This window comes from Equus przewalskii, chromosome 2 (genome assembly GCF_037783145.1).
Source record: "Equus przewalskii isolate Varuska chromosome 2, EquPr2, whole genome shotgun sequence".
Classification (NCBI taxonomy): domain Eukaryota; kingdom Metazoa; phylum Chordata; class Mammalia; order Perissodactyla; family Equidae; genus Equus; species Equus przewalskii.
The window spans coordinates 119,444,353-119,471,150 of NC_091832.1; the positions used below are offsets into that span (position 1 = coordinate 119,444,353).

Below are 26,798 nucleotides of genomic sequence, written 5' to 3' on the forward strand. Positions count from 1 at the left end.
TACTAGGAAAACAATATTCAGTAGGTATTTTTTCAGCTTTATTGAGGTACAACTGACAAATAAAATGGTAAGATATTTAAAGTGTACAACGCGATGATGTGATACATGCATCCATTGTGAAAGGATGCCCCCAGGCAGTTAATGAACACAGCCATCACCTCACATAGGTATCTTTTTTTGGGAAAGAACATTTAAGTTCCACTCTTTTAGCAAATTTCTATTGTACGATACAATGTTAGGAACTAGAGTCACCATGTTATACACTAGATCCTCAGATCTTATTCATCTTGTAACTGAAAGAGTGTACCCTTCCACCAACCTCTTTTCATTTCCCCGACACCCCGCCCCCCGCCTCTCACAACCACTTTTCTATTCTAAGTGCTCAACTTTTGTTTGTTTTCGATTCCACATATAAGTGACTCCGTGCAGTATTTGTCTTTCTCTGTCTTACTTATTTCACTTAATAAGTCACTTATTTCACGTAATACCCTCCAGGTTCATCTTGTGTTGTTGCAAATGGGAGGATTTCCTTTGTGTAAGGTTGAATAATATTCTTGGGTGTGTGTGTGAATATACACATAGCACATCATCTTTACTCTTCATCTGTTGATGGACACTTTGGTTGTCTCCACACCTTGGTTATTGTGAATAACGCTGCAATGAAACTGGAGTGCAGATATCTCTTCGAGATCCTGATTTCAATTCCTTTGGTTATATACCCTGAAGTGGAATTGCTGGATCATATGGTAGTCATATTTTAAATTTTTTGAAGAACTGCCATACTGTTTTCCTTAACAGCTGTGTCAGTTTACGTTCTCACCAACAGTGCACAAGGGTTCCCTTTTCTCCACATTCTCGCCGGCATTTGTTACCTCTTGTCTTTTTGATAGCAGACGACCTAACAGGTGTGAGATGATACCTCATTGTGGTTTTGATTTGCATTTCCCTGATGATCAGTGACGCTGAGCACCCTTCACGTACCTGTTTGCTCTTTGTAAAAATGTCTATTCAAGTCCTTTGCCCAATTTAATTGGGTTATTTGCTTTCTTGCTATTCAGTTGTATGAGTTCCTTGTATATTTTGGATACTAACCTCTTATTGGATACGTGGTTTGCAAATATTTTCTCCCATTCCATAGGTTGTCTTTTCATTTTGTTGATGGTTTCCTTTGCTGCGCAGAAATTTTTCAATTTGATGCAGTCACATTTGTTTATTTCGCTTTTGTTGCCTTTGCTTTTGGTGTCAAATTCAAAAAATCATTGTCAAGACCAACATCAAGAAGCTTACCTCCTATGTTTTCTTCTAGGAGTTTTATAGTTTTGGGCCTTATGTTCAAGACGTTAACCTATTTTGAGCTGATTTTTGTGTGTGGTGTAAGAGTGTGCCAGTTTCATTCTTCTGCATGTGATATGCAGATTTCCTATCACCATTTGTTGAAGAGGTGGTCCTTCCCCCATTGTATAGTATTGGCTCCTTTGTGAAAAATTAATTGAACATATTTGCATGGGTTTATTTCCGGGCTCTGTATTTTGTTCCATTGATCTATGTGTCTGTTCTGACATCAGTACCATACTGTTTTGATTACTACAGCTTTGCAATATAGTTTGCAATCAGAAATTGTGATGACTCTAGCTTTGTTCTTCATTCTTGAGATTGCTTTGACTATTTGGGGTCTTTTGTGTTTCCATATGAATTTTAGGATTGTTTTTCTATTACTGTGAAAAATGCCATTGGAAATTTGATAGGGATTGCATTAATCTGTAGATTGCTTTGGGTAATGTGGATATTTTTAACAATATTAATTCTCCCAGGCTATGTACATGTAATATCTTTCCATTTATTTGCGTCTTCTTCAATATCTTTTCATCAATGTCTTACAGTTTTCCACATACAGATCTTTTACCTCCTTAGTTAAATTTATTCCTAGAGGTTTTATTCTTTTTGATGCTATTGTGAATAGGATTGTTTTCTTAATTTCTGTTAGTTCATTGTTAGTGTACAGAAATGCAACTGATTTTTGTATATTAATGTCGTATCCTGCAACTTTACTGAATTTGTTTATTGGTTCTAACAGATTTTTGGTGAAGTCTTTAGGGTTTTCTATATTTAACACCATGTCATCTGCAAATAGTGGTGGTTTTACTTCTCTCTTTCCAATTTGGATGCTGCTTCTTTTTTTTTCTTGCCTCATTGCTCTGGCTGGGATTTCCAGTAGAATGTTGCATAAAAGTGGTGAGTGGGCATCCTCGTCTTGTTCCTGATCTTAGAGGAAAAGCTTTCAGCTTTTGATTGTTGAGTATGATGTCAGTTTTGGCCTTCTCATATATGGCTGTTATTATGTTGAGGTACATTCTTCCATACTCAGTTTTTTGAGAAGTTTCATCATGAAAGGATGTTGAACTTTGTCAAATGTTTTTTCTGCACGTACTGAGACAATCCTATGATTTTTATCCTTTATTTTGTTAAAGTGAAGTATTACAATGATTGATTGTGTATGTTGAACCATCCTTGTATCCCTGGAATAAATCCCACTTGATCATGGTGTATGATCTTTTTAATGTACTGTTGAATTTGATTTGCTAATATTTTGTTGAGAATTTTTACATCTATGTTTATCAGGGATATTGGCCAGTAATTTTCATTTCTTGTACCGTCCTTGTCTGGTTTTGATATCAGGGAAGTGCTGGTCTCCTAAAATGAGTGTGGAAGTGATTACTTCTTTTCAATTTTTTGGAAGAGTTTAAGAAGGCTTGCTATTAATTCATCTTCGAATGTTTCGTAGAATTCACCATTGAAGCCATCTGGTCCTGGACTTTTGTTTCTTGGGAGGATTTTGATTACTGATTCAATCCTCTTACCAGTAATTTGTTCAGATTTTCTAATCTTCATGATTCAGTCTTGCTTAAGTCATATGTTTCTAAAAATTTATCCTTCTTCCTGGCTGTTCAATTTGCTGCTGTACAGTTGTTCATAGTATTCTCTTATGATCCTTTGTACTTATGTAGTATCAATTGAAATGTCTTCTCTTTCACCTATAATTCTATTTCTTTGAGTCCTCTCTCTTTTTCTTGGTAAGTGGAGTTAAAGGTTTGCCTATTTTGTTTATATTTTCAAAAAAAAGGCTCAGTTTCAGTCATCTTTTCCATTGTCTTTTTAGTCTCTATTTCACTTATTTATCCTCTGATGCTTGTCATTTCCTTCCTTCTGCTAAGTTTGGGCTTAGTTTGTTCTTCCTTATCAGGTTCCTTGAGGTATAAAGTTAGGTTGTTTATTTGAGATCTTTATTTTTTCTTACTTTGGTGTTTATCACTATGAAGTTTCCTCTTAGAATTGCTTTTGTTGCATCCTATAAGTTTTGGTATGTTTTTCTCAACATATTTTTCCTTGAATAAGCTTTCTGCCCCTTTCTCCTCTCTCCTCCTAGGACCCCTATAAAGTGTATATTGGTCTTTTTATGGTACCCTATAAATCCCTTAAGCTATCTTCACTCCTTTTCATTATTTTTTCTTTTTGCTCCTTTGATTGGATGAATTCCCCTGCCGTGGAATTCACTAATCCTTTTTCCCACTTGGTGTAGTTTGCTGTTGACCCTCTCCAGTGAATTTTTCAGTTTAATTACATATTCTTCAGCTCTTATTTCTGTGGTACTTTTTAATATTTTCTATCTCTTTGTTGAAATGCTCATTTTGTTCATGCATTGCTCTTCTGACCTCATTGAACATCAGGAGTCTTATTAGCAGTAATGATATTATTTTATACTTATGTATATTGTGACATGAATAAATCATTGTTAATGTCAAAAAACAAGAATTTCAGTGTAAAAGATAAGTAAATATCCTGTAATCCTAACTACGAATAGGAAATAACAGTATGAACCCATGATTTGAGTTAAATAGCTCAAATTTTCAATTATGAAATATACAAAAGAAACAAGAAAGTATGGTCAACATAGAGAAAGAAAAGCCATCAATAGAAGCTATAACTGAGTAAGTCCAGACGTCAGACCACTAGACAAAGACTTTGAGTTACTACTTCAAGTATGTTCAAAGAACTAAAGGAAACTAGGCTTAAAGAACTAAGAGCAAGAAGATAATGTCTTATCCAATAGTTGCAATAAAAGAGATAGAAACTATGATAGGAAACAAGGGACAATTCTGGAATGGAAAAGTACAAGAACTGAAATAAAAAATTCATTAGAAGAGTTCAACAGTAGATGTGAGCAGGAGGGAGGAAAAAAGGGGGGAAGAGAAGTTGAAGATAGGTCAATTGGGATTATCCAGTCTGAGAAACAAAAAGAAAAAAGAATGAAGAAAGATGAAATCTCAGAGACCTGTGGGATACTATCAAGCATACCAACATATGCATAATGGGAGTCCCCAAAGTAGAGGAGGAAGAGTAAGAGAGTGTGAAGCAGAAAGACTACTTGAAAAATTAATGGCCCAAAACTCCCCAAATTTGGTGAACATTAATCTACACATTCAAGAAGCTCAACTGACTCCAACTAGCATAAACTCAAAGTGCCCTATATCTAGAAATATCATAATCAAACTTGAAATCCAAAGAGAAAAAGAGAGTCTTGAAAGCAGCAAGAAAGAAAAGTAACCCATCATTTACAGGAGATTTTCAGTAAGATCAACTGATGACTCACCAGAAACAACGGAGGCCACTAGGCGCTGGGGTGATGTATTAAAGTGCTACAAGAAAGGCTGCCAACTGAGACAGTCTGTACTACCTAGTAAAACTACCCTTCAGAAACGAGTCCTAAGTTAAACTATTCCCTGATAAATAAACTGAGAGTGTTTACTGCTATTAGGCCTGCCCTACAGGAAATACTAAATGGAGTCCTTCAGGCCGAAAGGAAAGGACACTAGACAGGAGCCTGAATCCACATGAAAACATAAAGAACACCAGTAAAAGTAAATATATAGGTAAATAGAAAAGACCTTACATATGAAGTTTTTGTTTTTAACTTCTTTTTCTCCTATCTGATTTAAAGGTAACTGCATAAAGCAATACTTATAAATCTATGTTAATGCACATACAATGCATAAAATGTAACTTCTATGACAATAACAGAAAGGAAAAGGAGGGAATGGAGCTATATAAGAAAAAGGTTTCTGTACACTATTGTAATTAAATTAGTATTACATGCAAACAGTGATCAAAAGAGAACTGGAGTGGCTACACTAATATCAGACAAAATAGAAATTAAGACAATATTATTACCAGAGACAAACAAGTACATTTTATAATAACAAAAGTGCCAATCCATTAAGAAGATGTAAAAATTATAAACACATATGAACCTAAGAACAGAGCACAAAAATACATGAAGTAAAAAATGAACGAATTAAAAGGAAAAATAGATAATTCAATACTACAGTTTCAATAATGGATAGAACAACTAGACAGAAAATTAAAGAGGAAACAGAAGACATGAAAAACACTGAAAATCAACCAGAGCTGACAGACACCTAGAGAACACGCCACCAAATTACAGCAGAACACACACTCTTGAGTGCACATGGAGTATTCTCCAGGAGGGACTGTGTGTCAGATCATAAAACAAGTCTAATTAAATTTAAAATAATCAAAATCATGCAAAGTATGTGCTCTGAAATCATAAATGAATGAGAAGCAAAGTTGGGTAATTAATAAACATGTGGAAATAACACACTCCCAAATAATCAGTAAATCAAATAACAAATCATAAGGGAAATTAGAAAGTACTTTTTGATAAATGAAAATGAAAAATCAACACACCAAAACTTTATGGCATGCAGCTAAAGCAGGCTTAGAGGGAAATTTATAACTTTATATACCTATGTTAAAAAAAAGTTCTCAAATCAATAAACCTTCCATCTTAAAAAACCAGAAAAAGAATAAGCTAAATCCAAAACAAGCAGAATGAAGGAAATACTAAAGATTAGAGTAGAAATTAATTAAACAGAGATAGAAAAGCAATATAGAAAATCAAAGAAATCAGATGTTAGTTCTTTGAGATGAACAAAATTGGCAGAACTAGCTAAACTGACTAAGGAAAAGAGAGCAGACTCAAATTACTAAAATTAGGAATGAAAATGAGGACATTACTACTAACCTTATAAAAAGCATTATAAGGGAAAACTATAAAAATGATATATCAACAAATTAGATAACCTGGATAAAATGGACAAATTCCTAGAAGGACACAAACTATTGAAACTAACTCAAGAAGAAACAGAAAATCTGAATAAATCTACAACAAATAAAAAGATTGAATGAGTAATCAAAACACTTCCCACAAAGACAAGCCCAGGAGTACTTTGCTGGTGACTTGCACCTAACATTTAAAGAATTAGCCCCAATCCTTTACAAATTGTTTCACAAAAAAGAGGAAGCACTTCTCAATTCATTCTATGAAGCCAATATTACCCAATACTAAAAACAAAGATGCCACAAAAAAACCCCACTATAGACCAATATCCCTTATCAACATAGATGCAAAAATCCTCAATAAAATATCAGCAAATGGAATTCAGCAACATACAAAAAAATTATACACTGTGGCCAAGTGAGATTTATCCCAGAATGCAATGTTGGTCCAATGTCCAAAAATCAATCAATATAATATACCACATTAACAAAATGAAAGAAAAAAACCACATCATCATCTTCTTAGATGCAGAAAAAACATTTGAGAAAAGTCCCATACCCTTTCATGATAAAAATACTCCACACACTAGGAATAGAAAAAAAACTTCCTCAACCTGATAAAGAGTATCTACCAAAAACCTACAGCCAGCAACATACTTAATGGTGAAAAAATGAAAGTTTTCTCCCTAAGATGAGGAACAAGACAAAGACATTTTCTGTTGCCAACTCTGTTCAATATCTACTGTTAAGTTCTAGCCAGGGAAACTAGGCAAGAAAAAGAAATAAAGGCACCCAGATTGGAAGGAAAGGGATCAAACTATCTCTATTTGTAAGTGACATGATCTTGTGTATAGTAAATCCTAAGGAATCTTTAAAAAAAAATTCGCACTAATAAACTGGTTCAGTAAGTTTGCATATACAACGTTAATATATAAAAATCAATTGTATGAATGTATACTAGCAACAAACAATCCAAAAATGAAATCAAAATAATTCCATTTAAAATAGCAACAAAAAGAATAAAATACTTAGAGATTTAACAAAAGAAGTGTAGAGCTTGTACACTGAAAACCATAAAACATCACCGAAAGAAATTAAAGTCCTAAATAAATGCAAAGATGTCCTGTGTTAATAAATTGGAAAACTTAACGTTGTTAAGACGTCAAAACTCCCCAAATTATTCTACTGATTCAAAACCCCAGGTGGGGAAATAACTTGGTCCTAAAATTCATAGGGACATGAAAAGGACCCAGAGTGACAAAACAGTCTTGTGAAAAGAAAAGCTGGAGGACTTACATGTCCTGATTTCAAAACTTACTATAAAACCATGGTTATCAACGCCATGTAGTGTTGGCCCAAGGATAGATATGTAGATTAATAGGACAGAAGTAAGAGTCCCAAAATAACCCATACATTTCTGTCAATTAATTTTCAACAAGGGTGACAAGACCATGCAATGGAGAAAACATAGTCTCCTCAAGTGGATAAGCTCAAGAAAAAGAATGAAGTCGGACTCTGATCTCACGTCATAAAATTAACTCGACAGTGATCAAAGACCTAAATGTAAGAGCTAAAAAATAATACTCTGGGAAGAAGACATAGGTATAAATCTTCAAGTCCTTGGATTAGGCAATGGTTTCTTAGATATGTTGCTAAAAGTACAAGCAACTAAAAACAGATAAATTCAATTTGATTAGAATTGAAAACCTTTGTGCTTCAAGGACGTTCGTTATCCAGAGCATGAGGAGACAACTTACAGAATGAAGAAAATATCTGCAAACCGTGTATCTGATAAAGTTCTAGCATGCAGAATATATAAAGTACTCTTACAACTCAAAAAACAATTAACACAATTTAAAAGTGAACAAAGATTTAAGTATTTCCACTTAAGAAGGAGGCATTTCTACAAATAAGATACATGGATGGTCAATAGCACATGAAATAATGCCTAACATTATCAGTCATTAGGGAAATGCAAATCAAAACATGAGCTCCACCTCACACTCACTGGGGGGGGCGATAATAAAAAAGACAGACAATGACTCTTTTGGGGAGGATGTGGAGACACTGGAAGCTCCATATACACTGGTAGGAATGAAAAATGGTGCGGCTGGAAAGCTATTTGGCAGTTCCTCAAAAAGTGAAACATAGAATGACCATGTGACCAACAATGTCACTCCTAGGTATACATCCAGGAAAGCATACGTCCACCCAAAAACTTGCACACAGATTTTCATGGCCCCATTATTTATAATAGCCAAAAAGTGAAAACCACCCAAAAGTCCATTAACTGAAGGATGGATAAAGAAAAGGTGGTATATATACACAATGGAATATTATTCAGCCACAAAAGGGATAAAGTACTGATTAATGTTATGATGCGGATGAACCTTTAAAACATTATACTAAGTGAAAGAGGCCAGACAGGCCGGATGTTGTATGACTCCACTCATACGAAACGCCCAGAACAGGCAGATCTACAGAGACAGCAAGTTGATTAGGGGTTGCCATTTAGGGGAGAGGAGAATGGGCGGTGGCTGCTTAAGGGGCTGGGGGTTCCTTTCGGGAATGATAAAAGTGTTGCACAACTTTGTGAATAGACTAAACCACTGAGTTATAGAGTTTAAAAGGGTGAATTTTACGGTATGTGAATTATGCTTAAAAAAAATCCCTACATCACAAGGTGGAGTGACTTCAAGGTGATTTCCTATATGAAGTGGCTATGAAAAGGCGTTTTTATTTCTATATGGGCCTTTCAAATATTGGTAGAGTATTAGCACACGGCAGCCTCATTTTAACATGACTCAGAATTTTGCTCATGTTTAAATGATGAATCAGTGGAACAACTACAAAAAACATTCATCTATAGAACGGATTTAAAAAATAGTCTCAACCTTTAAGTTACCATTTGGACATCTAACTGTAAAAAAAAATTAAACTAAAAGATCAGATATTCAAATTTACGCAAGTATAGAAAAACTAGCAAAATTAATTTAAATGAATATAACAAATTCATACATCAAAAAATGAGAAAATTATCAATTTGCAAACTACAACAAAATGACTGAAACATTGATCATCAATGGAGGCAATGATCATCAATGGATGCACTAAACCATTAGGTGAAAGTTTTCTGGAAACTTCAGAACGATGGACCAAGCTGACAATGTCTGACTCACTGAGCGCTCTGAGCACCACTATAAATAGGGCCGAGCAGGTATCATGTCCCTCCTGAGGGACAGGAAGAACTAAGCTTATTTCATGACCACTTACGGAGCATTTTAGCCAGTATATTCATACACATACACATACACCACTTATTCAAGGCTCTAACAACCAGTGTGCAGGAGACACTGGGGAGAGAGGAACAAGCTAAACAAAACAACAAGGATGCAGTCAGCCAATCCAGAATGTGGGAATTGTACAGAGCAAATCCTACAGTCCCTTTAACAAATAAAGTCATAGAGAAGAGAGGGGGAACTGTTATAGGTAAAAAGAGGACTGTGAATCATGTCATTTACCTTCCAGACTGGAACAGGTGTGAGGGAAAGGAAGTTCTACACTCTTTATGCTGGACAGTGGCACGAATGGGACCTTTCTGCTCAATGCCTGAATCGAAAGCACGGTGTGGGCTGGCTTTTTCTCAGTACATTTTTACTTTTGATTCTTTCTTTTGGAAACAGGGTCCAATTAGGGAATTTTACCATGGTGTGAACACTAAATGATATTAAAGAATCACTGTCAATTTTGAGATGAATGATAATGACACCGTGACTAGGTTTTGTAAAAATCCTTATCTGTTAAGAGAGACAAATTCAAGTGTTACCGGGTAAGATGATAAAAGTCTCTGAGTTTTTCTTTAAAACAATAGTGGGGGTGGGGGTAGGAAGTATGGGGAGAATCTACAGGACAGTGTTGATAAAAGGTGGATAAACATTGAAGCTGTGTGATGGGTCCTTGGGGATTCATTATACTGCACTCCTCCATTTATGAATGTTTGAAAATTTTTATAATATAAAGTTTCTTTAAAAGTTTTGCATCACCCAGCATGGCAGAAGGCATTTCTGGCTTTGACTTTCCTATCCTGACAGATACACTCCCACAACTCTTGCTTGCCAAAAAAATACTGGTTAGGCTTAGACATAAAATAGAAATCTCAAAGGGAAATCTTTAAAGGAAAAACAGCTGGTTTGGCTCAAAGGAAATGTAAAATTTCATTTTTGACTTTCCCACAGAAAGATGCTCTCAGAGGTCTTTCCTGGCCTCCCAGGGAGTGGTTATGGGGCACGTGGGCACCGGGATTTCAAGGACTCCGTGATGAGGTTCACACAGCTTTGAACATTAAAGTGAGTCACTGGCCCCAATTTGAGATTATCCTGTTCTTGGCAAAAAGTCATAGTTTTAATTTCTGCCAGACGTAAAATAAAACTTATTTTAAGGGGTAGAAGAAACTTCAAAAGCTGTCTTGGAATGAAGTCTCTGTTGCCATTGGTTAAGTGTCTATGTTATCAGGTATCTCAAGTATAGTTTTTGTTTTGGGGGACTTTTTCCAAGTATGAGTAGCACAAACCTAAAACTTCCTGTAAATAACTACTCATCTTTGCCTTGAAATTCTAGACAAATATAAGCAAAAGTGTGCAGGTTGGCCTTTAAAATGTCTTAATATTTGAAGAACGTCTTTTAATAGTTTTGTACTTGCCTTCTATTTAGACCAGTTAAACAAAATATAACTTTTCTTAGATCCTAGCCCAATTATTGTTCAAATTATGGTTTTCAAATGCAAAATGATACAATTTAGGAAAGTTCTTTACATAGAATTTCTTCCTATATGTCAGATTCCATTCCAGGCAATGGCGTAATAGGAATTAAAGAAAAGCTTTCAGGGGAAAAGTACCAGAGATGTATAATATTAGAATTAAATCAATTATAAGAATGTAAAATATAAACTTCAAGAAATTTAAAGCAGCAACTGTCATTTTCACAAGAAATTCTTCAGTGGTTTAGAAGTTCAAGCCATCAAATCTAAGAGGAAGTCAGCTTTAAAAACAAGGCAGTCTTACTGAGTTCCTGAGAAAAATGCTATCACCAACATCAGCTCAATGTGCCTTAACTTTCATTTTCTTTCTGATTAGAGACACCGAATGCCTTTTTCTAAGAAGGAACAAGGGAACTTAGGGTAAACCAAATAGTATTTTATACCTAGAGCAGTCCATCGTAAGATTATGAGTCATGTGTTATGAATCAGCAACTTCTACCTTCCAACATATTCGTAAAAGTGGGCTTATGGCAGTGACGTACACACCGTGACATTTTTGGGTCATAATTATGGTAGAAAGCCAACTCACACTTTCATATAGGAAAAGTGACTTTCCCAGTAGGTTATGGTTGACTTGTACCCCTCATGACCCAGGGAGTGAACCTATGTTAACATACAGCTGGTGAAACCATGCCAGTTAGAGTAGCAGTCAGCAAAAACCAAAGTTGGTTAGCAGTAGCCTGTTGCAACGAGCAGTACAGTATTTCCACAAGTGCAGTAAACTACCGTGTAGACTGGAGGACGGAGAGGAAAGCAGATTAAAGGAGGAAGTGCAGAATTAAAAATACTGTGAGCAAAACAACTACCATAGGCTTTCAGTGTAGCACTGTGAATTTTCCTGTACTCTTTTAATATTGTACAGGAATAACACATCGGGGGAAGAATAAATATGAAGCTTTCTCCAAGCGAAGATTTAAACTTCCTGCAAGTGAATGACGTTAAAGAAGTAAAAAACACAAACAAAATCATACTAGCACTGACGCACTAAATCTGTTTATCCTCACACCACTGCTCTCCTATTCCAAATTTTTATATTCCTGGAAAATAATGCATATTCATAACCACTCATTTCTCCATTATCTGGGATTAGTAAAAACGGAAGCAAGTTTGATGACTATCGTCACTGTGACTATTATGGAAATAATGAACTGGATTGGACTGAAGTCAAGATCAGTTTGTTTCTACAGAACATTTACAAACCCTGTGTTCCACATTTGCTACACATATACGAAGGTCTTTGACCTGGGAATCCTACGCTTAAAGGGTTCTCATCAAACTCACTTTCTGTTTCAGATACTGCAACACAGACACGGTGTCAATACTTACTAACGTGGTGGCCAAGCACACAAAGAGCTGTCACCTGTAGCAAGTGGGTACACAGATACTTTCAAGATTAAGTGCCTGTGGGTACAGACGCTCAGACTTCCAGCGAGCTGCTCCCAACTAATGGCTATACTGTCTGAAGGTACAAAATATTAAAGAAATCACCTCAAATTATCCACATCAGCAAATCCGACTTCCCATTGCGGGACTGTGAAGCAGGCATTTGACCCCCATTTTACAACTGCAGAAACGCGCGTTCCACTCTCCTCCCTGACACCCACGCCCCGCTCTCCGGCGGGAGCGGCGAGGGCCCGCGCGCTTCACTTACTCTTCGTTGTGGGCGCAGCGGCGATTGGTGAGCGCGCCGTACTTGCGCAGCGTCTCCGTGAGCTCCGAGTACAGCCTGTCGGCCAGGGACAGCGGGATCCCTTCCCACACCAGGATCAGGATCACAATCACGGCAGCCTCACAGGTGTGGCCGGCTCGCTCCCGCACCAGACACAGCAGCTTCTCCTCACTGCAGCTTCTGCGGACCACCTGTGCGGGTCACCATTCCACCCCAACACCCCCCACCCCAACCAAAACAAAACACGGTCACTTGCAGCAGATGAGAGCACTGACTATGCACTTTTCACGTCTGGGTCACGATTAGCGCGACATCTGCCAGCACCCGCAACTTGCCTTTGGCCGCCCATCCATCACGTGGGGGCATACCCAGGGGTCAGAGCCCGGAGAGGGGACCAGACCACACCCAGCCAGTGGGGGCAATGCCCCTGCGTTAAAGCAGAGCCGGATGGAAGACATGCGGGCCTCTCATAAAGTTCAAGGTTTCCGTAAATGACAAGATAAAGATTAACTGAAGGTCGTTGAAGGATGATGGACCACTTCTTCCCATTCCAGGGAGAATTACACTTTTAGCAGGCACTGAATGGACCTTCTCCTCACCATTACATTCTCTCAGTTAAATACAGTTTGCACGTGATTTTTAAAGCTAATCTGCCTTTTTAACAGAGAACACATGATAAAATAAATATAAGCAATGTTTCTTTCAACTGACATAAATGACCCTTTGATGTGGGAAACCCAGTTCTCAGGGTTAAAGTATCAAAATGCCCCAGAGTGAAGCCCAAAGGCCCTGTCAGGTCACACTTACCCATTTAGCAATCGGACATCCCTGAGAACTTTTCCCTTCTTTCCCAGTATAGACGACTCTCTCAATCCTAATAGCTTTACCCTTTTGTCCAAACCTTAAAGAAATCCACAGAAACACACACACACAAAATTAGCAAGTGAATATAAGAGGCAACCAAGATATTGAACATTTGAGCATAATTTTATTCTATGACCACATCCTGAGAAATGAATGGTTTAGTTTATTTTTTCGGAAACAGGACTAAGCTAAGCAAAGTGGGTGATAGACTTTAAGCCTTGTATTTTTTCAGTATCAAAAGATACTGATAATTGCGATGAACTATGTTGAAATTATATGCTGGGTGTGAGTAATGGGAAACTATTTTTATCCATCATTCCACAAAGCACAAAGTTTTTTAAATTTGCTAAATTCAGTCTTCTAAGATATATTACTATTTGATTTTTGTCCTTTTGTAATTTAGCTGTTTTAAAACTTGGGGACTCATACCAGATTTTCGTTAGAACGGTTCCTCAAAGAATCTGTCATACTTTTAAAAGGAAGCTGGCAAATAACTAGTATCTAGCAATCTTGAAAATATAGGATAGCATTAGAATGTATTTTACCTTATGATTAATGCACTACTCACCACTTGCTAATAAAAAAAAGTCACTTAGGGAATTCGTGATTTCTGCCAGGCTACTAGATGATTATTTAGTGAATTTCTACATACTTATTGGACATGGGGCAAGAATGATACAGAATATGTCCTTGCTGCCTACCACTGCCTGCCTCTTAGAGAAAAGGCAGCCAGCACGGCAACAGCTCAGGGCTGCAAACAGCTATCTGAGAGTGTCTCTCTGCACTGATTATCTCGCTCGTAACAGTCTTCTACACGCAGGAGTAACTGTGTGGATTCAGGTAAATACTTGCGTGTGTGTGCTTAACAGTAAAAAAAAAAAAAAAAAAAAAAAAAAAAATTGCAGCTATAAATAGAATCTGTCTCTATTTCTGTTCAGTATATGGCACTTGCCCCTGCTCATACTCAGGGACAACTTCTTAAAGTTGACTGCTCACTTACGACCCTGGGTGAACCTGACTCAGTGGCTCCCTTCTTACACCACAGCCCCCCCGTTTCCTCTTTGACGCCCTCCCATCAAGCAGGAAAGCCAGGGCGGGGCCTCTCCCTGCAGTCTGGGCCACACCCCGTGCCTGGCAGGCTGGCTGGCTGGTTCCTGTTGGTGCCTGGGTTTTCTGGCATTCGCCTCCCAGTGGGCAGCCTGTGCCAGCTCACAGACCATCAGTCCTGTCAAGTCTGGTGACTCCCTGGTGAATAGCACAGTGTGTAGTATTGGCAACCTGGGATAGCTAAGCCTACCAATAATTACTCAATTTACAAGTGTTTACTGCGTTGTATGTGAAAGCTGGAGAAACTCTGACATATACAAAAGGATAAACGTTAGTCTGCCCTGTGCCTTTGCGTTAATTACCTTTCTTCCATGATTTCTCTAATAGCTGCCACATTAGGACCTGCTCCTAGATGGGTATAAAAAGGACCTTCATCTTTTTCAATAATTTGCTCTGTTGAGATAATAGAAGATTATTATTTTAGACCTCAATTCTACTAAATATAAAGGCTACATCCACAAAGCTTATCCCCCACTGCACAGTAAGGGCCCTAAATGTGACTGTAAACATTTTCTTTCCTTTAAAATGAGTAAATTGATGGACTAATGTATTAGAAATTGTGCCAAATAATTAAGTATATGTACATGCTAGCTGTTGGATAAAAATATATTAAATTACATTTCAGATATGGGATAAGAAATTATTTCTTTTAAATCAAGTAAGTGGAACTAAACAAAGAAAGCAGTAAGGGAATTAGAATATATTATATGTAATAGCAACTACAATCCAATTTTTTAAACTGAAAATTTTTTTTACAGCCAAGTAGAAGCCTGCCTGCTACCTGGATGAGGAGAAAAAACGTCAAACTTCCTGTCTTACCTCACCTGCAGGACACTGCTCTGTGTCAAGACACATTTTTCTCCTCGTTTCCCCACAACATGTAACTACTGTTTTGAAATAACAATACTGAATCCAGACCCATATTTGTACATACTTTAGAATAATTTATGATGAGAGGAAATGCCAGGGAGAGGGCCCAGTGCAAGAAAGAGGCTGCTGCACACTGTCAGAGACGAAGAGTGGGAACAAAGGCGAGGGTGATGGGACGAGGACTGGAGGCGAGTCTCGCTCACCCATCACTGTCCATGACATGGTGACACACTGGCCCGGAGGGGAACCCAACTTTAACCACATACAGGGCAGTACAGCTCCTCCCTCCACTCCTCTAACATGTGGGGTGTCCGTTGTAGGAGGAATAACGTGGGCGGGTGGACCATCAGCCACATTAGTTTAACATCTGTTTTTCCAAATGTCTTCCACTGCATCCAAGCTGACTGGCTATGATTAAGATCTTCATACATCTCTCTCTCTCTGCATCCATCAGCAAAATGTGTCCCTATTCCAACAGATCTATCACGTACCTTGAATTTTAACTAAAAAGTGTTTGTCTAAAAAAAGAAATACCATAATTTCTATTTAAAAAAAATGAAACTTTAAAGAGAAAATGGAATCCAAATGAACATGTCACAATATTTCAAGTTTATACATGAAGAAAGGGCAACCTTATGAGTCTTCAGAGCTTGAGCATCACCATTTGCCCCAGCTCTCCAAGACTGGAGAAAATAATTCCCCTTCTCTAGAAATCAATCTTGTAGAGCCACTAACACATTCAACCTTGAATTAAAAAATATTTAAAGTTCCTATAATTAGTTTGCACAGGGCAGTTATTCTCTCGTTTCAATAGATGCTTTTACTGCCTGGCTTTCTCTGCAGAAGACGACATACAAAGAGTTACATAGATTGATTAACTTATAACAGATAACTTGATAGTTTAAAGGGTTTGAATAGAAGGGAAAATGAGCATGCACAATTGTTTGAATTTTTTGGAAAAAATTGAATGTGAGTGAAGTTCTCTCTTGCGCAGCATAAGCATCTGTAACTTAAAGACAAGAAATGTAAGCTTCAGGTTTTTATGAGCCTTTAAAAATTGCTGCCAGACTCAAGATTAAAAACAGAAAGAAAAATCCCATATCTGAAGATAAATTTGCTAATTCTGGATAAGCACTGTGTGTCTCAGTACGTTCCTGGCACTTACCTACACATCTGCATGATGGGAAATCATACTGAGTCTTGACAGGTGTATCCAATAAATTTTTTATAGGCGTATCTAGTAATTTGGAAGGTGACTCTAAGAAATTATTGAGAACAGAACCAGCTGTTCTCTTGGTTGGCGTCTTTTCTGAAGGAGCTGCCTGCTGCTCTACAGCTGGGGTGTGGCTATCAAGTTCCGCCGCAGTGGTTTGTCTAGTTAAAACTGTGACTGGCCCTGACATTTCAACTTTTACTTGCTTCTGTGATTTGAGAGTAAGTGCCTTATGGTCAAATAATGATTTGACCTGAAACTGCTTCAGGTTTTGCTCCATAGTCTCGAGGATGCTCCTTGGCTGCACGTTGTCGCAGCTTGGAGGTGGGATCTCTTGCTTCGTTATCTTTTGCCACGTTTTGTTTTCTGGCTGTGATGACGTGGGGCGCATACAGGCATGGGGCTTGGATCCGGGTTCAACTTTAATTGGCCTGTGCATCTGATTCTGGCAAGATTCAGTTTGGGGGTGCTGCGTTTGCTGCTGCTCTTGCTTCTGTAAGAGGTGCCACCTTAGAGCAGCGTGCTTCTGAATGTCCTTCTGGGGAGGGGTCTGACTGTGACTTCCTCCCTGGTCAGGCACAGGAAAAGCATTTGCTTGGTTTTGCATCAGGTACCTTTGCTGAGCAAGTTGTGCAGCTTGGTGACCAGACACATCCTGGCTTCTGCTTTTGTATCCCTGTAGAACTGGAGCTTGTTGAGGCTTCCGCTCTTGTTCTTGAAAGCACCTGTGAGGAATATCTTGCTTTGGGGTCACATTATTTGGAAAATATTGCATGTGATGCAAGTTTTGGGTCTTGTTTCCTGCAAAGAGTTCAGAATTTATAGACTGTTCTTTTTTCCCTGGAACTAGGTGTATACTGTTTGAACAAGAAATGTGCACTTTGCTTGCATTTGATTTCAAGATCTGACCATAGGGGGAATTTCTACTATTCATATTCTGCACTTGCTCCAATCCCATTTGGGTATTATGAGTCTGGAACTCACTTGATTTTGAATACTGATTTTCACCACGAAAACATTCTTCCACTTTAACCTGGCTAAAGAATGATCCTTCTCTTTGCTGATCATTGTTGCCTTGGGGATGAGGAAAAGTCTGGGACCCTTGTTCTTTGTTCTTCATTTGTAATTTCTGCTGCTGCTGCTGGTTTTGGGAGAGAAGCGAATTCTGGGATGGTTGCGTTTGTGCTGCCTGTTTATGAGGCTTCTGGTGCAAAAGGTGTGAGTTTGAGAACGGCTCAGTCTCTGAAGCCTGTGAATTCAAGTGCTGTTTTAATGTCAGGGGCATGAGTTTCTCAGTTTGGGGAGCTGGTCTTTGTTGAAAGTGAAATCTAGGGGTGCACAATGACTGCACGTGAGCTTCAGGTGAAGGGTCTGTCTTGGAGAAGCGCACCTGGAGTGAGGGTTTTTGGAACAGGAGATGCTGGTCCACTGCACCTTGAGACTGCCCTTGATTCATGTCAGCTTGGTACCTCTGTGGCCTCTGCTCCGGCTGCATTATTTTCTGGATGTACGCTTGCCCTGAGAGCCCCCCAGGCAGGCTGGGATTTCCAGTGTATTGTTTGGAGGTTATTTGATGGGAGGGGTTGGACTGATACTGAAGAATTGACCGCAGTGATGCCTCATTACATTTTGGATGGGATTCTGCTTTGTGAAAGTAAGGGGCCTTCAGTTCAATCCATCCTGGCTTCAGATAGGGCTGTATTGAGAGCACAAGATCTCGTGTTTGTTCCTTGTCTCGACCCTTCAGAATTTCTTGCTCTTTGTGTCCCATCAACTGCTGGCAGTGGTTCTGTGGATCTCCACTGCTACCAAGAATTGGCGGGTTATGTTTGAGATGTTCTGATATTTGTCTTGTTTTCTCAGCACACAATGGAACAGTCATTGTCCCTGGAGTCCATATGTCATTCTTGTCAACACAATTATTCTGAGGCCTTTCTGGAAGCATCAGAGAGGGGCTGGGAACATGTGTAGGTGGATTTGGACTCTGGGATGGTGGTGCCTTGGTTTGACCCTCTATTTTCACTTCTCTTAAAAGAGTTGTGTTACTTTGGTTGGGGTAGCGATGGTGTTCTTCCAAAACTCCATCATTCAGAGTGCTTTTTCCTTCTGAAGGAAGCTGAGGAACTTGTGGAAGAGGAGGAGGGGGAGGAAGAAGCAGTTGTGATGGTGGTGGTGTGGTAGTGGCAGAAAAGGAATCCTTGGTGAACACTGAGCTTTGCTTGAAGTAAGCACCATTCATTTCATTTTGCTGTAAATACCGTTCAGAGCTGCCACCAGGAGCCTGCAAATTGCTGCTAGAACCTGAACAGAATTCTTCACCAGATACTAGCTTTGTGGTTCCTTGGATGTTATCGTTTTCTGCAGGAGCTGGGCATAGCTCAAAAACCGGTTTTTGTTGTTCTGGTTTCTGAAAGGGACAGGTACCTATTAGCACCGCAGCTGGTTTACTGGCATTATCAGCATCACGGGCCTCAGGTGCAGCTGCAGCTGGCTCTGGAGGCAGCTCAGAGTTCGAGGTCTGTGGAAAATTGATCTGCCCTGAGGTATGCGATGGGTGAGTGATCTCACAGGACGACTCATTAGTAGCCTGACTGTTAATGGCATGTATGTGAGATGTGGTTTTCTGCACCGCAATGGAAACACAATCTGGATAATATTGAGACAGTGTTTTTTCCAGGAGTTCACCACGTGTGTTTTCCATGGAAGAGGCAGAAACTGTAGCACCATTAGGCATTAGCACTGCGTTGTTACTAAGAAGTAATACAATGTTCTTGTCACGGGAGTTAGCACGTTTCTCCTCCTGCTCATTCGTTATCTGAAGCTCTGGATTTTCAGACCCACTGCAGTTGTGTGTTGAAAAACCGGTGATATCTTTAACTGCATTTTCTTGGGCTACAGAGCTCACAGATTCTCTCTTGTCACTCAAATCGGAGACATTTGGTTGACTGCTGCCTTGGCCTGGATTTCTTTCTTGGCTTTCCCCGAAGTTATTTCTTTCTCCGTTAGCCTGTTGGTCTTGTTTCAATTTCTTATTCTGATGGAGCCCAGAGAGAGAAGGCTCACTAACTGTGCGTTTTATTCCTCCATTTTGCAAACACTTGGAATACCCTCTGCCTTCTTGTATAAAGTCTGGACTCACACGACTTTTCTTGCTTCCTTTCATATGGGGTATTCCATAATAACTTTCGAAAGACTGCCACTTGGTATCTCCATTCACTTCTGGATACAGTCTCTCAGTTAATGGGCTCCCATTCTGTAGCTTTATAGCCAGAGGTTCCGTCTGGCCAATGGGAGACGGAGATGGTGTCAGGAATGGACTCAGTCTGTTGCCCTCAACATGGTTGGTTCTGTCCTGTTCCATCAGGCTTGCTTCGGGGCCATCCACAAGGCTGCCCTCTGAATGAATTCTAAAGAACATGGAAACAAAAATTAAAGTGCATTAATTTACATCTAACACTAATCATACATTTTAGAGAATAATCGTGGCATTAATAATATTGGAATTCCCAGACATAGCAAACTGTGATATTCATTTTCACGTTTCAGAGTGACAACCAATAGCTACTCAGAAAATGATTATTCTTGTCTTCCCAGCAGCTCTCAAATATTTATGGTCACGGAGAACAAAGATGATGAAAATGATCAGCTAATGCGGCAGTTCATACCATATCGGTAAAGAGAGTATCAACTTCCTTCCCAAACGATTCTTTGTCAAAATGCTAAGAACAGCACAGGAAGACTACCTCCTGTCCTTCTCCTCTAGCACCTTACGTATCCAATCACTTGCTAGGTTCTACCAATTCCATTTCTTATATATGCCTTGAATTATCTTCTCTGCTACTTGGTAGCCAGATATATGTGATCTTGCATCATTATCCATTACAGTAGCTTTTAAAGGGCTTCTCCCTAGCCCAGCCTGTCCCCTCCCCAGGCCCTCAAGGCTCCTTCAAATCGTTATCAGAGGGAATGTGGTAAAATGCAAATCTGGTGTCATTCCTCCTTGAGACACTTTACTGGCTCCATGTTGCCTGGTTAGTAGTTCTCAAACTCTTTCACCCAAACGCACCTGAAAGACAAGGCACGCTCCCTTTAGCATTAACATCCTAGGAGTGTCAGAGGGCTGAAAAGTGTAGTTTAAAAAATTCCTTTTCTAGGGGCTGGCCCCGTGGCGGAGTGGTTAAGTTCGCGCTCTCTGCTGCAGGCGGCCCAGTGTTTCGTTGGTTCGAATCCTGGGTGAGGACATGGCACTGCTCATCAAACCACGCTGAGGCAGCGTCCCACATGCCACAACTAGAAGGACCCACAATGAAGAATATACAACTATGTACCAGGGGGCTTTGGGGAGAAAAAGGAAAAAAATAAAATCTTTAAAAAAAAAAATTCCTTTTCTAGATGATTCTATGTTTATCTCTCCCAGGTCGGGCTGCCCACTTCTATTGAGAATTCTTGCTTTATATAAATGATTTTTCATATGCAGGTTTCTATTTTTCTTTCCTTCTACTTCCTCTCTCAGTTTATATTCCAACTATAATAACGGCTGTTAGACACCCAAACACGGTAACCTGTGTCGGACCTCCACGCTGCTGTCCTTTGTCTGCCCAGATGCCTTCTCAGGCCCCTTATTTGCCCAGTGACTCGTATGCATCCCTTTAAAACTCTCAGACGTCACTTCCCCTAGGATTCCTTCTTTGATTTTCCAAGAGAATTAATCACTCCCATTTCTATGCTGCTTCCATATCTTGCATATGATCTATTGCACTCCACTGTGTTTTATTTATTGTCTTACTGGACTGTGAACTCCTTAAGAATACTCTACTCTTTTCATTTTTGTGCTTAGTATAGAGCGAGCATCCGATCAGTTCCACTAAATTGATGTAAATTTGCTCATCTTATGATCATTTCTTCACTCATTTATTCTTACATTTTTGAGACCAATCCAGATGGAGATTTCCAAGTTCAAATGACAGGGAAAGCAGGAAGAAATGGGCACTAACAATGTAAATAATCCATTCTATGAAGTGAATGCTGCCCCATTCATGCTATAGTCGTGCTTTATTTTCCCACAGTTTTTCTCATTACAATTATTTTAAGGATGTAAGTAGAAAAAAATCAAGATGAGTTTCCTTTCAGGCTATAAAAAAGCTCTATTAAAATAGCCATTGCTCACATAAGCAAGACAAATGAAGCAGAGGAAGAAATAAGATATGACATTGGACAGCAACACTGAAGTTATCCTCTGCAGACAATAAGACTGTATACTGGCCAACCAAGAGATTCAAATGACAAACTGGGACAGTTGATGAGAATTTAGTAAAGTAGCTGAAGAAAAAAATCAACAGCCTTCATACATTAAAAAAAAAAAAAGACAGTCAGAAGCTTTAGTGGAATAAAATACTGTACTAGAAAATATATTTTTAGAACACTAGGAATAAATTTAAAAAGAAACTTGGAAAACCTATTTGAATAAAACTTTAAAACAATACTGGGGCATACATAAACACAAAAGCAAAGCAAGTAGAAGGGCATAATATGTTCCCAGATAGTTGTCTGATTAATCTGGTCATTTAAGGTGCTCTCAATAAAAATACCAGTGGGATGTTTTGAGGAATTAAAGAAGCTGACTCTAAAGTTCATGGGGAAAAATAAGCAAATTGGATAGTCAGCAGGAATCTAACAAAGCTTTGTAAAGGAGGCTGGACAGGGCAGCAGCCAAATTAAAAGAGACTAAAAACCAACAAAAGCTATGACACTTAAAACGGCCTGTCATTGCACGCCAATAGACAATAGGGTGTTAAGAAGACCAATGGACTAGAAGGGGATGTCCAGAAATAGGCCCAAACACACACAGAAATATGGTGTGAGGCAATGACAGCCTCTTGAATAAATACGATATTGGAACAACTGGATGTTCTTCTGAAGAAATGATAAAGTTGGATCTATCCCTTGCATCTTAAACCAAAATGCCTTCTGGATGGATTTAACATTTGAATATGAAAAATAAAACCTTAAAAAAAATTGTAAAAGGTCTGAGAAAACTTAAAAAAAAACAAATCTAATTACTGGGTAAGTTCTTTGTGACAAAAAATCCAGAAGCCATAAAAGATGAGAAAGTTCACAAAAATTTATGCATGCAAAAATAAACCCCTAAGCAAACTTAAAAGTCACATAAAGCCTTTCTTGATATATAGGACTCACACAAATTGACAAGGAAAAGACCAACCACTGAATAGAAAAATGAGCCAAGTGTATGAATGGTTCACAGAAAATTAAATGCAAATGGTTCTGAAATATTGAAAAAGATGTCCCGTACCATTCATAAAAAGAAATGCAAATTAAAACTACAACAAGAACAGAACAGATTTTTCTCAAATTGGGAAAGATCAAGAAGTTTGAAAATACGCTATGTTGGCAAGTATGTGAGGAAGAGACACTCCCTTGCCTGGTTCTTGGGAGTCAAAATGAGTGCAAATATGATGGGGGACAATTCAGCAATACCTACAGAATTTCACAGAAACTTTCTTTGACCCTTCAGTTTAAGAACTTATCTAACAAATATACTCATGTTTATGTTAAATGATGTATGTACAACTTTTTGCAATAGTAAAAGGTTAGAAACAACATATATTTTCAGATAGAATTATTTCCAAGTAATTAAATGAAATAAAGTAAGCTGTAGAACAGTATGCATCAGAATGTCACAACCTGAGCATTTATAAAAATAAACATAAAATTGGGATTGAATTGGAAAGGAAGAAGTAAAACTACCACTATGTGAAGATGACACAATTTTATATATATAGAAAACTCCAAAGAATCCACTCAAGAACTATTAGAAATAATAAGCGAATACAGTAAAGTTGCAGGGTACAAAATCAGCATACAAAAATCAGTTGCATGTCTATACTCTAACAACAAAATAGCAGAAAGAGAAATTAAGAATACAATTCTTACAATCACAACAAAAAGAATAAAATACCTAGGAATAAATTTAACCAAGGAGATGAAAGACCTGTACACTGAAAACTATAAAACATTGATGAAATTGATGAAAGAAATCAAAGAAGACACAAAGAAATGCAAAGATATTCCATGCTCATGGATTGGAAGAATAAACATAGTCAAAATATCCACACTACCTAAAGTAATCTGCAGATTTAATGAAATCCCTGTCAAAGTCCCAATGACACTTTTCACAGAGAGAGAACAAAGAATCATAAAATTTATATGGAACAACAAAAAGCCATGAATAGCTAAAGCAATCCTGACAAAAAGAACAAAGCTGGAGGCAGTGTACTTCCTGATTTCAAACTATATTACAAAGCTATAGTAATCAAAATAGCATGGTACTGGCAGAAAAACAGACACACAGATCAAAGGAATAGAAATGGTGTTGGGAAAACTGCACAGCCACATGCAAAAGAATGAAAATAGACCAGTATCTTACACAATACACAAAAATGAGCTCAAAATACATTGAAAACTTGAATGTAAGACCTGAAACCATAGAACTCCTAGAAGAAAACATAGGCAGTACACTCTTTGATATCAGTCTTAGTATCTTTTTAAATATCATGTCTCCCCAGGCAAGGAAAACAAAAGAAAAAATAAACAAATGGGACTACCATCAGACTAAAAAGCTTCCGCACAGCAAATGAAACCATCAACAAAACGAAAAGACAAGCTACCAATTGGGAGAAGATATTTGCAAATCACACATCTGATAAAGGGTTATATCTAAAATATATAAAGAACTCATACAACTCAATAACAACAAAAAATCAACCCTATTAAAAAATAGGCAGAGGATCTGAACAGACATTTTTCCAAAGAAGATATACAGGTGGCCAACAAGCACATGAAAAGATGTTGAACATGACTAATTATCAGGGAAATGCAAATCAAAACCATAATGAGATATCACCTCATGCCCATCAGAATGGCTATAATCAACGAGCAAGAAATAACAGATGTTAGGGAAGATGTGGAGAAAAGGTAACTCTCATACACTGCTGGTGGGAATGCAAACTGGTGCAGCCACTATGGAAAACAGTATGGAGATTCCTCAAAAACTTAAAAAAAGAACTACCATGTGATCTAGCTATTCCACTTCTGGGTATTTATCAAAAGAACACGAAAACACTAATTTGAAAAGATATATGCACCCCTATGTTCAATGCAGTGTTAATCATAATAGTCAAGACTTGGAAACAATGTAAGTGACCATCAACAGATAAATGGATAAAGATGTGATATGTATATCTTCTTGTGATATATATATATATACATATATATAATGGAATACTACTAAGCCATAAATAAGATGAAATCTTGCCATTTGTGACAACATGGATGGACGTTGAGGGCATTATGCTAAGTGAAGTAAGTCAGACGGCGAAAGACAGATACCGTCTGATCTCACTTATATACAGAAGATAAAACAACAACAACAAACAAATGCACAGACACAGAGAGCAGACTGGTGGTCACCAGAGGGGAAGGGAGGTGGGGGGGAGGGTGAAAGGGGTGAAGGGGGTCATTTGTATGGCAACCGACAGAAACTAGAGTTTGGGTGGTGAGCACTATAGTCTATACAGGAGTCTAAATACATTGATGTACACGTGAAATTCACACAATGCTGTAAACCTCTGTCCCCTCAATCAGAAAGGAAGAAATAAAAATTAGCTCTGGGAGAATCTACCACAAACTGGTAATAAAGGAATGGGGAGGCTGGAGAATGGGAGCAAGATTGCTTTTAACTGTTTGTGGTTTTTGTAACTTTTAAGCATGTGTATTACCTAACAAAATAAAACAAATTTAAAAGTCATAATTCCTTTTGGACAAAGAAAAACAATGGAGCAAAGGGGTGTCTTCATTTCTGCTAGACCCACTTCCTCCCAAATGTTAAGAGACGGGCAGAATATGAGAGGCTTGAGTCATCTGTGGACACCGAGCCCTTGAAATGTGGTTGGTCCAGATGAGATGTGCTGTAAGTGTAAATACGCACCGGAGTTCAAAGACCTTAGTGGGGACAAAAAAGAACATAAAACAACTCAATTTTCAAAAATATTTCATACATGCTGAAATAATAATATTTTGGATATATTAAGTAAAGTATATCATTAAATTAGTTTCAAATTTAGGGAAAAAGGGAAAATTTTTCCAAAGTTAAACTAAGTGTTTTTCAAAGGATCGTAAATTTTTGCTTTTGAGATATTTTTATGTGACATTCAATTTGCTTCTCAGAGATTATGAACAGAAATAGTTTTTTTATTCATATCTGCTCTTATAGGTGACTGATATCAGAAATATTTTGAGTTCTTATAATCAATTTCTTCTAGATTGAATATCCTTTATTTTTCCCTGCACCGGAGAACATTTAGTTAATACATTGTGCAGTGCCCTCAGGACACTATTCCCTTGCGCAGCTGAATATTCAAACGCTTTGTGAAGTAACGCCAGCTTTTGGAGGTTTGTGCATGGTAATTTATACCAAGCAAAACTGAATCTATAAAAAATCAGGAGAGAGAATTTTCACTTTAGAACGAGACTCAGTTTTACAATAGGGACAATGACTCACCTAGGAGGACATTGGCCAATCGAAATTAAGGCAGCACTTTTTTCTTAAAGCTGTTCACAAGAGCACAGGCAGAAGAGCCTTTGAGAAACCTGGAAAGCGTGATTGGTTCAGCCTTCTCAGAGATGTTTTTCCTGGCATCAACATGTCATGCACAGCATTTAGCTACAATTTCAAAATGAATAGTGAGCTTTTAACATATTCCTTAAGAGAGGCTCCTTGGGTCCTGCTGATTTCCAGCTATCCAACTCCAGCTCATGAAATTCCTGAAAATTTCAGAATCTGCTCTTGTAAACTGTTAAGAGCTGGTTCTAAGCACACTACTGTGACAGGTACCAAAAATTAACAACTCATGTTATTTTTTGGGGGAGGGGAATAGAAGGAAAGTTCCCTGAATCAAATATGTGCCATACTACTTTGGGAGTCTTCCTTTTTTCCAGAATAGGACTGGACCAAGAGCTCTTGCTCAGAGAATTACTGAACAGCATTTTAAGCTTTTGGAAGGTTAAGAAATTTTAAAGTGACACATTCAAAATGAGGGATAACAAGT

The 26,798-nt window shown here is 38.2% G+C and overlaps 1 protein-coding gene across 5 annotated transcripts in view; it reads right to left on the reverse strand.

Annotated features, from left to right (window-relative positions):
- TET2 (tet methylcytosine dioxygenase 2) overlaps positions 1–26,798 on the reverse strand; it is a 116,896-nt gene that overhangs the window by 20,172 nt on the left and 69,926 nt on the right. Inside the window, exons 3-6 of one of the 5 annotated variants that reach the window (XR_011537303.1) lie at positions 16,627–20,081; positions 14,894–14,984; positions 13,428–13,521; positions 12,603–12,800 (exon numbers count right to left, since the gene is read on the reverse strand). Coding sequence is in view for 3 of the 5 variants with exons in the window: in XM_008531365.2 (XP_008529587.1) it covers positions 12,603–12,811; positions 13,428–13,521; positions 14,894–14,984; positions 16,627–20,035 (3,803 nt within the window). In the remaining 2 variants the exon portion in view is untranslated. Of the gene's footprint in view, positions 1–12,602; positions 12,812–13,288; positions 13,522–14,893; positions 14,985–16,626; positions 20,082–26,798 lie in introns of those variants that run through there. The other 4 variants (XM_008531365.2, XR_011537304.1, XM_070609394.1 and 1 more) reach the window with 4 other exon arrangements.